General features: G+C 47.7%; 1 protein-coding gene across 1 annotated transcript; it reads left to right on the top strand.

Moving 5' to 3' along the window:
• The first annotated feature begins 5,779 nt into the window (after nucleotides 1-5,779).
• On the top strand, nucleotides 5,780-9,051 carry GPR27 (G protein-coupled receptor 27). The gene has a single exon (XM_055260636.2). It carries the CDS (start codon nucleotides 6,592-6,594, stop codon nucleotides 7,717-7,719), a length of 1,128 nt encoding a protein of 375 aa, XP_055116611.1. The 5' UTR covers nucleotides 5,780-6,591; the 3' UTR covers nucleotides 7,720-9,051.
• The last annotated feature ends 3,524 nt before the right edge of the window (nucleotides 9,052-12,575 follow it).

Raw genomic sequence — 12,575 nt, 5'->3', positions numbered from 1 at the left:
GAGACCATTTTTAAAGTTGGGCTGTCTTTTTTGAGTTATGAGTTCTTTACACATTCTGGATACAAGTCCCCCATCAGACACATTATCTGAAGACATTTTCTCCCATTCTGTAGGCGGGCCTTTCATTTTCTTGATGGTGTCTATTGAAGCACAAACTCTAAAAATTTTAATGAAATCCAATTTATGTATTTTTTTCTTTTGTCACCTGTCCTTTTGGGAACATATCCAAGAAACCACTTCCTAATCTAAAGTCACGAAAATTTACTCCTATATTTTCTTCTAAGAGTTGTTATAGTTTTAGCCCTGACTTTTAGGTCTATCATCCATTTTGAATTTTTTTAAATATATGGTGTGGGGTTGGGGTGCAACTTCATTCTCTTGCATGTGGAGAAAGAAAACCAACTGTTAAAGAGTTTTCACTAAACATATTTTGCTTAAATGAAGTGTGACAATATGCTATAGACATACACATAAAGATATTCAGTTATTCATTCAACAAATACAGACAGCAAGCACAATATTTTGAGATATGCAGTGATAATTTTTCTTCCTCTATTTTTCCCTTTCCTTCCCAACATTCAAGTGGATAGCAGGCTCTGGGCTTCCTTGACTAGGAGAGGTTTATGGCAAGGTGGCTTCCTAGCTTTTATTTTTTCCAAACACCTGAATTTGGGGAACACAGCTTCCCAGGGAAATTGATTCCAGTTGACTCTTGAACAACATGGGTTTGAACTGCATGGGTTGGTTTATATGTGAATTTTTTTTCAATCGAAACAGGATGGTAAATAAAGTATCTGAGAGATCTGAACCCTGCATATGAAGAGCTGACTTCTCATATATATGGGTTCTGCAGGGCTGGCTATGGGACTTGAGTATGCATGGATTCAGGTGCACACGGAGGCCCTGGAACGAATTCCCTGTTTATACTGAGGGATGACTGTAATTACATTGTCCAGAAGAACAAGGAAGAACTGGGTGTTTACCCTCTTCCAGAGTATATAGGGAGTCCCTGGAGATGAAGGTAGGAGGAGGAGAAGAGAAGAAAAGGGTACTGAGAGAGAGGGGAGCTGCACCCAGCTTCTCAGACATACTGCTGAGAAGAATGCCTGTGGATGCATCTAATATCAAATGCATCCTCAGCCCAGATTCTCACACCACAAATCTGGCACAAAGCAGCCAAGAGTCACCAAACCACGATGGCTTGGAGGAACGGGAAAAATATGCCAACAACTGATGAAACATGAGAAAAGACACCCCCCACACACATGCACGCACTATCCTGAATGACCATATACTAGGCAATTTAGGCACTTGCCTGAAATTACAGTATATTCCAAGAAAGCAAGGACCCATGATGAAATCCAAGATGCACTAAGGCTACCTTTTTTTCTCCACCAGCAAAACAAAATGGCAACACAGAGTCAGAAATTAGGTTTCTAGGAAGCAGCTGCACTTCTTGCACTCTTGATTATACAGACTGAACTCATACTTGCCACATACATATTGAGAACCTACTGTGTACAGGGCATCCTGCTAGGTTAAGCTGAGGTGGGAAACATAAAAGTCAATTAAATCATGGTTAGCCAAGACATTTATGTAGTCAGGTAAGAGCAAATATGCATAAGTGTAGTTAACCATTTATTGCACACGACTTGTGTGCACACCTTGTGCTACACTCTTTGTAAATGAATCCCATTTAATTGAATCTTCCCACAATGGGCTTTTGATATTCAGACATTCAGAGCGGGCAAGAGACTTGCCCAATGAGCCAAAGTCTGGGCTCTTTACAGTTAGGTACAATCTGGTTCAGGTACAACTACCACGAATGCACAGCTAGTCATTGGTGGAACCTGGACATGAACGAGTGGTCCTCACCGCAAGGCCCATTCTCATTGTCAAAGTTATGACTTCGTCCCCTGGAGAGGTCAACTTGAGCGCTGCCCTTTGATAATCCAACATCCACTGGGCCTAGACTTTGGCTCATTTTTTCTAAGAGTTGGGATGGAGTTAAGTCAAACCAACCTTCTCTAACTTGGTGTTTAATGTACCTATTGGCAGGTGACTGGCCAGAAGCCTGAGGTTAAACAGGATACACTGGCCAGACTGGACCTCATGATTAGGGAACCCATGACCTTGACTGTATCTGCCAAAGGGTACCAACCAGTTCTTCTGAACAGTCAGGATTTCTAGTACCATTCACACCATCTATATGTGCAGCAAAGAAGTGACATAAATGATTTGGGGAGTGGGGGTGGGAAATACTTTTGTTTCTATGTCCAAAAGGAATAATTTGATTATAATGGAAATTTTCTTATAGGAAAAAATGTCATAGAGCTGTTTTGCTTTGAGATGAAGGCATACAATTTGGTGCCTAAGAAAGTATTTAAAATTCTTGCTGCAGCTTCCTAGAAACAGTAAAAGGAAAATACATTGATCCTGGCCAATGAAATGTTAATAGTTTTTCCTTAAGTATTAATCTACTCAACAAATGTTGATAATGAAAGAAGTAGGCATATAAAGGCTGTGAGAGAACCATGATTTATATATTTTCTACTGCTGCTTCTGCTATTTGAGCCTGGGAAAATGACTAAACCAAATCTCAAGAGCAGCATTTTGAGCCGTAGATAGAAACAGAAAACACAGAAAATGTTAAATTATAAGGAACTAATAATGTCCCTTCTTTTGTGTCCTTTTCTGAAAAATAAATCTCTCCCCATTTGGGAGACATAATCACTTAACTTCCATTTCCTTATACCTAAACTCAACTTCAGAGCCCAGGACCCTCAGACATCATTTGGTCCAACGTCCCATTTCATAAATGGACACATTTGAGATTCCAAGAGGTTAAGTGACTTGTCAAACATCATGTGCTCATTAGAACAAAAAATATGAAGATTTTCAGTGGAAGATAGTGACCTAGGAGTGGGAGGACCTGGGTTCTCCCTCCCACTCAGCTATTCATGAGCTTCTCTGCTTGTAAAATTCATGTGTTAGGATTAGATGGTTTTGAAAAATCCTTCCCTCTCGAAAGGGGTTATAATTCTGTGCACCGGAGCATCAGTAGTTTGTGTATGTTAGTTTACTGCTTTTATAAACTCAAAAGCTTTCTTCGCAGTTATAACGAAGAGGCAGTGTTTGTGGAGATCATGAGGAGGGACTCTTAAACACAGAGTTCCTCAGCTGGCTGTGGTGGCTCACGCCTGTAATCCCAGCACTTTGGGAGGCTGAGGTGGGAGGATCACTTGAGCCGAGGAGTTCTAGACCAGCCTGGGAAACATAGGGAGACCCCATCTCTACAAATAATTTTTTTTTTTTTTGAGACAGAGTCTCGCTCTGTTGCCCAGGCTGAAGTGCAGTGGTGCGATTTCGGCTCACTGCAAGCTCTGCCTCCCGGGTTCATGCCATTCTCCTGCCTCAGCCTCCTGAGTAGCTGGGACTACAGGCGCCTGCCACCACGCCCAGATAATTTTTTGTATTTTAATGGAGACAGGGTTTCACCATGTTAGCCAGGATAGTCTCGATCTCCTGACCTCATGATCCGCCCACCTCAGCCTCCCAAAGTGCTGGGATTACAGGCGTGAGCCACCATGCCCAGCCTCTACAAATAATTTTTTAAAAATTAGTGGGGCGTGGTGGTATAAGCCTGTGGTCCCAGCTACTCAGGAGGCTGAGGTAGGAGGACTGCCTAAGCCTGGGAGGTTGAGGCTGCGGTGAGCCACGATGACGCCACTGACTCCAGCCTAGGTGACAGAGTGAGACCCTGTCTCAAAATAAATAAAGTCAGACTTCTAGCTCCTACACTTACTTGAAAGTAAGTGTAAAGTAAGTGTAAGTGGTGAAAGCCTGAACAAATTAACCCCTCTGCCTCCTCTGCAAAATGAAGATAGTAACAGCACATACTACATCTGGCCATTATAATGATTACATTAAATAACACATGTCAAGAATTTAGCACAATGCTTGGCACACAGCAAGTGCTCAGTAAAAGGTGGCTGCCATTAGTATTACCATAAAGCAACCAGAGTTGGTGAATTTGTGTGGGTTATTAAGAAGGCATTCCCTCCTCTGGGCAGAGGCAGCCCAAGCGCTAAGGGCCACAGCAAGGCAGGATCAAATTCTCTACAGCTGTGGGTCTAACTTTAAACAAAGAAATAAGGAACCATTTCCTACTCTCCCTTGCTCAAGTGCTCACTCTCAAATGATAGCCAATGATATGTTTAAGTCTTTGTTTATAATGTAGGAAGCTCTTCTTTGGAGAGGCCTACTTAGATGGCTGGAATATTTCTGCTCTTTCCCTTTTCTTTTTCTGCCTGGAATGAAGAAATGATGGTTGGAGTGTCAGCAGCCTACTGTGATCATGAGAGAAAGGCTAAAAGACTTCCAGAGATTCAGTCCTTGAGCCAATAAATCAATGTCAGCAACTACTGACGTCCAGACTTCTTCTTTCATGAGGAAAATAAACTCACGTACACGTTTTTTGCTACTAGTATCAAACTGCAATTCCTAACCCATACACCCTCCAAAATCTATTCTCTATCGACACACATTTACAGATGTGCCTGGTCAGCCACTTACTGCTGGCCACTTAGGAATCCCAAGTCAGGTGCTCAATAGTTGATTTTCTTGAAAAATCACTTAGATTTTTAAAAAAATATCCAAACTGTCCCCAAGGACCTTACTATTCAAAGTAAGGTCAGCGGACCAACAGCATTAGTCTCACCCAGGAGCTTGTTAGAAATGCAGAACCTCTGGCCCCATTCCAGAACTACTAAATCAGAATCTTCATTTTAACAGGGTCCCCAGTGATTTCTGCACATAGTGAAGTTTGAGGCTCTGGACTAGGTTTACCTGCTCTGCTTTGTCATCCCTCCTCAACACTGCCGCCAGAATAATGTTCCTGGAGCACACCTAGTCATATCGCTCCCCTTCTCAAAAGCTCTCAAGGGCTCCTGACTGCCTGCAGACTAAAGTTTCGACTTCTTAGCCTGATCACTAAGGCCCTCTATGATCTTGCACTATCCTGAAAATGCCCATCAAGGTGCCTGCCTTGCATGTAATCAACAGGCAATAAATCATTTTCTGCACAGAAGAAAAAAAAATACGAGCGTGGGTGAGAAACAATGCGTTGCTTAATTCTGGCTTTACCATGTAAGCACTGGGGATACAGTGGTACCAAAAACCAGGCATGATCCCTTGCCTTCAAAGAGCTTAGAGACTAGTTAGAAGAGCATGATTTTTAAAAAGAAATGAAAGTATATAACGACAAATTAAAAGTGCTAAGAAGGAAATGACTAGAGGGCAGGGATACAGAGTAAGACAGACGGGTCAGAAGGAGGCCCTAAGGAGAGGGAGCCTGTTGTGGGGCTGGTCCAGGCAGAGGTACCAGCATGTGCAAGGTCCTGCGAGACAAATGCGGTGTGTCTGAGAATCACGACAGGGGCTGCCCTTTCAGGCTTACCCAGAAAATAGATATCCTGGGAGGAAGGTGGCATAGGGTTCACCTTCCAAGTCACTTAAAGATGAAATGCTGCATTTCTTTTCCTTGATACAGGTCCTTCACCGGGATCACTGATGAGTTAGCGAGCAGGGGATGCTGCAGAGTCGCTGTAAGTCCAGCACTGGAAATCAGACCAAGCGAAATTTGAATCCCAGCTCCGCTACTTCCCGGCTCTCAACTCCCTTGACCTCCAAGCCTCTGCTTCCTGAGGTATAAAGTGGGGTTAAGGATGGAAACAACTTCGTGATTACTATTGAGGGAGATAATGCTTGCCAAGCTCCCCAGCACACTGCCACCCACATCAGTGCGCACCTGACTATCAGCGGTTTTAGGATTACGATGACTATTACTATCGTAAATTACTCCTAGTTTTCGGGCAGAAGGCTCATTCCAGATATTCCTGTCCCCTCTGAGGCCTCCCGACCCTGCCAGCCCAGGCAACCTCCCCCGCGCACGGACACCGTGACCCCAGCGCGGGCGCCGCCGCCGGACCCCCGTTACCTGGGGCCAAACGCGACTTGTCGCCACCTTGCGTCCTGGGCCCTGCCTCCCTCCCGGCCGCCTCCCGACCCCGCGGCTGCTGTGGAGGCGCCCCCAGCCCAGCCGGGCCCAGGCGGTGCGGGATGCCTCGGCGGGGCTGGCGGCGGCGGCCGCGCTGCGCGCTCCGGCGGAGGGGAGGGGGCTCCGCGGCGGCGGCGGCGGCGGCAGCGGCAGCAGCGGCGGCGGCGGCGGGCCCGGCGGGGGGCAGAGCCAAGAGGCGCGGCAGCGGCAGCGGAGGAGTAGGAGGAGACGGAGGCGGATGCGGGGGGCTGCGGACGGCGGCGAGGCCCTGTCCGCAGTGAAGCCCGCGGCGCCTAGGGCGCAGGGAGTGGCCGCCTCCTCCTGCGCGCACCATTCCTGAGATGGCGGCGGCGGCGGCGGCGCAGCGGCGGCTCGGGGAGCCCAGGAGGGGCCGCCCGGGAGCGGGCTGAGCCCCGCAGGACGGGGAGCTCGCCCAGGGCCGGCGGGGCGGCGGAGTGCGGGCCGGGCGGCCTGCGGGATCGGCAAGGCAGGGGACGGCCCCGGGGCGGAGCGCACGGCCTGGTGAGGCCGCGATGGCGAACGCGAGCGAGCCGGGTGGCAGCGGCGGCGGCGAGGCGGCCGCCCTGGGCCTCAAGCTGGCCACGCTCAGCCTGCTGCTGTGCGTGAGCCTAGCGGGCAACGTGCTGTTCGCGCTGCTGATCGTGCGGGAGCGCAGCCTGCATCGCGCCCCGTACTACCTGCTGCTCGACCTGTGCCTGGCCGACGGGCTGCGCGCGCTCGCCTGCCTCCCGGCCGTCATGCTGGCGGCGCGGCGTGCGGCGGCCGCGGCGGGGGCGCCGCCGGGCGCGCTGGGCTGCAAGCTGCTCGCCTTCCTGGCCGCGCTCTTCTGCTTCCACGCCGCCTTCCTGCTGCTGGGCGTGGGCGTCACCCGCTATCTGGCCATCGCGCACCACCGCTTCTATGCCGAGCGCCTGGCCGGCTGGCCGTGCGCCGCCATGCTGGTGTGCGCCGCCTGGGCGCTGGCGCTGGCCGCGGCCTTCCCGCCCGTGCTGGACGGCGGCGGCGACGACGAGGACGCGCCGTGCGCCCTAGAGCAGCGGCCCGACGGCGCCCCCGGCGCGCTGGGCTTCCTGCTGCTGCTGGCCGTGGTGGTGGGCGCCACGCACCTTGTCTACCTCCGCCTGCTCTTCTTCATCCACGACCGCCGCAAGATGCGGCCCGCGCGCCTGGTGCCCGCAGTCAGCCACGACTGGACCTTCCACGGCCCGGGCGCCACTGGCCAGGCGGCCGCCAACTGGACGGCGGGCTTCGGCCGCGGGCCCACGCCGCCCGCGCTTGTGGGCATCCGGCCCGCGGGGCCGGGCCGCGGCGCGCGCCGCCTCCTCGTGCTGGAAGAATTCAAGACGGAGAAGAGGCTGTGCAAGATGTTCTACGCCGTCACGCTGCTCTTCCTGCTCCTCTGGGGGCCCTACGTCGTGGCCAGCTACCTGCGGGTCCTGGTGCGGCCCGGCGCCGTCCCCCAGGCCTACCTGACGGCCTCCGTGTGGCTGACCTTCGCGCAGGCCGGCATCAACCCAGTTGTGTGCTTCCTCTTCAACAGGGAGCTGAGGGACTGCTTCAGGGCCCAGTTCCCCTGCTGCCAGAGCCCCCGGACCACCCAGGCGACCCATCCCTGCGACCTGAAAGGCATTGGTTTATGAGGGAGGCCCCGCCACATAGACCCCCAACCCAGCCTTTCCCTTTGGCTTGGACGGTGACGTCGTATCTTTTCCTTCTGGCCCCTGTTTAATTTTCTAAGCTGCCTTCAAAATGACTCGAAGTGGACAGACACTTGGATTGTACTGACTCCTCTGGGGGTGGGGTGGGGTGGGGTGGGTGAGGAGTAGGATGCTCAGCCCACTCCAGCTCCGCACATTCGTCCTTCTAACTCGACTTTCTTCCTGACAGTAGGCCCTGCAGTCTTTTTGTACCGGTACTGACGTCTTTTATTCCATGTGTGGTTCCTTTTTTTCTTTTTCTATAAAGGCTATACTAATTTTCTTCATGCAACGTTTCCTAAAGACCATGGCCAGTTTTCTACAGAAGCTATTTTTGACAACCTCAAGTGGCATTACATTTTGCAGTGAAGTAGAGGAACCTAGGGGGACTTCTTCACAAGTTAGATTTCTTGAGGATCTTCTGTTGGAAGCAGGAGAAAGTGGGTGGGTGGGGGGGAGTTGTCTGAAATGCCCTCTGAATTGCCGGCTGCAGGGTCCTTCTGCTGCGCCGGTTCTTTGAAAGTGTCAGTGTTGATATTGAACTTAAAGAGCAGAGATGGAGGTCAGTAGCAAGGCAGTCATTTTTTTTAAAGCAGTAAGTAACAAGTAAGATTTGGTTCCCGGTTTACTTTCTGCTGCTAAAAACCGCGTCAGTGACAACTGCTCTCTGTATTATAGCAATCTTGAATGGAAACATTTCTGTCAAGTTGTAAGTTTTAAAAGAGTAAAGTGTTTTGGTTAGTAATGATGTGGAGAAAAATACAGTATTGCATGTGTTCGTGTGTACAGATTGTGGTTCGAGGATTGGGAGGGCTCTGAGAAGCAGAGTACTACATCAAAATTGTTTTAAGTATTTTTTGCCAATAAAAAAATTAATTTTATGGAAATGGCTTGTGCTTTGAGAAGCCCAGTTTTATTCTGTCTTATGAAACTAATTTCCACTTTGAAAATTGTTCTTCTGTTGTTCATGGTATAAATGAATGGAATATAATGATACCCTCCTTCTAGGAAACAAAGCATTTCCTTAAAATGTTTGCTAGGTTAAGCTGTGCTGTTCTACTGATGGTTGTTTTAAATTAATAATGAGAACTATAATTTAAATAATATTTCTTTGTTAGACATTATAATGTTAAACTGAAAGACTAAATTCTGCAAGTACTATATAATATTTTTGGCTTATAATGCTACATTTTTATTAATGTACCTTCCGTTTTGAGGATTTATATCTGTATTTCTCTTTGCATTATACAAATATACCAGTATTTTCATTCTGGAGTGGTTGTTTTGTTGTGGTGGTGGTGTTGTTTGAGGCTGTAATGATACATGCGTCGAAGTATGTTACATGCCTCTAAGTATGTTATGTAAGGATAACATGCTCTGTGATCCTTTTAGCACGTGTTCTTTAGTTACAGGTTTCATAGTTTGACCATCAGCATATCCAAGTCATTTGGAGGCTTAATTTAAAATGCAAGATAAAATCTGCGAATCTTTTCTTTAAAGGGAAGAAGCAGTAGACATATATACTGCTTTAAAACTGTTTTTTTATTTGGATGACAACATTTTAATGACTATTCGTTAAATGACATAAAAAAGCTTTTAAATAAACATATCAAACTCAAGTACAAGCAATCATTTTGATAAAAGTACTAGGTAAAAGTAGGGGTGGTAGATATATTGAAATTTAGCTGAGTATAATATAAACTATTAAATGTTCAGTCCAATGGGAATAAGTTATGAAAAGAGAGTGTGGCCAATTTAATTGATCTCTGGTAAATAGGCTGCATGATTTTATTTTGTTGTGGAAGTTAGTCTGTGAAGACAGTCTCATACTTGGAAAATATGAGACAGTTACCCTATTTCTCCCCACATCATGAGTCCAGGTTGGCCTCAATCATCTCCAAGGGCCACTGATCAGAAACCTTAGCCAACCCCAAGACAGAGGAGCCCAGCAGTACCTTTCTCCTCATCTAACCCTCCACCTGCCCAAGTGATCTCAGTTCCAAAAATAGAGGTCGGACCAGACCATGATGGCTCATGCCTGTAACCCCAGAACTTTGGGAGGCCGAGGCAGGAGAATTGCTTGAGACCAGGAGTTTGAGGCCAGCCTAAGCAACATAGCAAGACCATGTCTCTACAAAAAAATCAAAAAATTAGCTGGGTGTGGTAATGTTCACCTGTGGTCACAGCTACTGGGGAGGCTGAGGTGACAGGATGGCTTAAGCCCATGAGGTCAAGGCTGCAGTGAGCCATGACTGTGCCACGGCACTCTAGCCTGGATGACAGAGCTCTCGAGACCCTGTCTCAAAAAAGCCCCCAAAACAGAGATCACCAAGTGTCTGTGATTTTCACACCTGGCATGGCACAGGAACCAGCCCATCATGGCTGACTCCTGAGCTACTCCAGCTTTGGGCAGCAGCTCAGCTGCACCAGAGGTGACGCGTTGGCCTGACATAGCCTTGAATTCAAGGGATATTTTGTCATATGAGAATGCATAAGCCAGAGGTTCTCAAATTCTAACATTCATACAAATTACCTTAAGTGTTTGTGTGATCCAGAGTCTTACGAGGACATGCTGAGTTGGGTCCTGGGGAAAAACATTTCAACAAGTTCCTCCGGTGGTTGGAGACAGACCTCCAGGACTTCGTTCAGACATGATTTACTTCAGACATGATGCGTTCAAACCTGGCTACCTGGGTTTTTTTTTTTTTTATGTTTTAAAGTTCTGATTAGATGGGGGAATGCAAGATTTCTAGTGAGTGTGCAGGTGAGAGTAGCAAGAAATAACAGCCAGCTAAAGGAAACGAGAACTAAAAGAGCCAGAGAAACAAGCTATGTAGCAGAAAGTGGGGAGGTGCAAAGGGTCACCCCAACAGCTTTTAGGATTGGTGAATCTATTAACATGTACTTTGTTAATTACATTAATCAAAAATTATCACAAAAAAAGGTTAGTTGTGTCCAGAGTACTCTGCTTATTGTACCAGCACAAGCACCATGCATTTAGGGAAGATTTCATTAAAATTGCTCATTTTATTTATTTGGGAAGTTAATTTAGCACAACTTCCCCACCCTCCCATGCACTTGTCACTATACTTGAAGCAATATAGGCTTCCCGTACATACATCTTTGTCTGTACTAGCATGGAATTACTGGGTCAAAAGAAGCATTTTTAGGACTTCTGATATCTTGTCAAATAGTTTTGTAGAAGGACTATATGTCTATATATCTCTTTAAATGTACACCTGACATACTCTTTTTTTCCTTTTGAGACAGAGTCTCGCTCTGTCGCCCAGCTTGGATTGCAGTGGCGTGATCTCAGCTCACTGCAACCTCCACCTTTGGGTTTAAGTAGCTGGGATTACAGCTCAGCCTCCCAAGTAGCTGGGATTACAGGCACCTGACACCAGGACCAACTAATTTTTGTATTTTTAGCAGAGACAGGGTTTCGCTCTGTTGGCCATAACTCTTGGCCTCAAGTGGTTTACCAGTCTTGGCCTCCCAAAGTGCTGAGATTACAGGTGTGATGTATTCATTTTTTAAATGAAATATTTTAAGCAAAGTGGTGAAGCATGTAACAAATCAGTAACAACAATGATAATCTCTGTGTCCACTATTCAGCCTTACCAAATGCCATATTGGTTTCTACTGTTCCTTTTCTCTTTTTCCTTCCTTCCTTCCTTCTTCCTTCCTTCCCTCCCTCCCTTTTTTCTCTTTCTTTTTAAAAAAGAAATAAAACAGCAAAATTATTTCTCCCGAGTCTTTGTTCTCACCATCAGCCCTCTGCATTCTCAAATGCCCTGTTCCCTAACAGGTGACAGGGTTCCAGGTCCTAGGGCTGACTCAGGGTTATTGTTTTGCAGGTGGATCACTAGGTCGATGGGATAGAGTCCACCCTGTTTTCCCAAGGCCTACAGGATGGAGGAGAAACCTCTTTGCCTGCCACAGACCTTTCACAGTCAGGCCCTCTACCACCCTGGCCTCATCCTTCCCTTGTATTCTCATCTCTCCCTTCTTTGATTACTCTTATACCAGCTCTCCACTCTTCCTGGAAAGCCCGTTCCCACCTTTCTACCTGACAATTCCTCACCAACTCTTCTAGAGCAGGGGTGTAAATTCACAATATTTGACAACTGGAATGGCACAGGCATAACTAATCTGTACCACTGTACCTCCAAGTCCTGGCTGAATATTGGATCTTGGGTCCAGATCCAAGGTTTTTGGAAGCCCTTCTTGGCTCAGTCACACCTCCTCTGGGCTCCCAGAGTGCATGGTTTACCTCCCTGAAGTCTGCACTCCTGCGTCTGGTGCACCCCATCAGCTGCTGCTCCCTCCAGTCTCACTTCCTCCCACTGTCTCCTCAGGCCCTGTGACATGCTTCAGTCACTCCTAGTTGCCAGCAGTGCCTGAACAGACCATGCCGCATCACACCACCATGCTTTGCATACGGTGTTCCTCATGGCCAAAGCTCTCACTCCTTGTCCCCCGTCAACTGCCTCTTAAACTTTCAGACATAAAGAGATAACTAGACATAAAGAGTGAATTCCTAGCCTCTACAGAAAGGGTGATGGTCCTGGGGCAGATTTTCAAGGCTCCAAACTAACTCATTAGATCCGAGCACAGAGCTGGCTAAGTGGCAGACTTACTGTCTTACTGGTATTTTAGGTTTTCTGTGTGCACCGAGGTGGCTGGGGTTATAAAATGCAGCTGACCCAAGATACTGTTCTTCAGATATGCACCCTGTGTGGGCTGCCAAGACCACTGAACTTCAGGACCCTCTCTCCCTGAGGGGCAAGGGAGGCAAT

This window comes from Symphalangus syndactylus, chromosome 21 (genome assembly GCF_028878055.3).
Source record: "Symphalangus syndactylus isolate Jambi chromosome 21, NHGRI_mSymSyn1-v2.1_pri, whole genome shotgun sequence".
Lineage (NCBI taxonomy): Eukaryota > Metazoa > Chordata > Mammalia > Primates > Hylobatidae > Symphalangus > Symphalangus syndactylus.
This window is presented reverse-complemented; position numbering and strand designations above follow the sequence as displayed.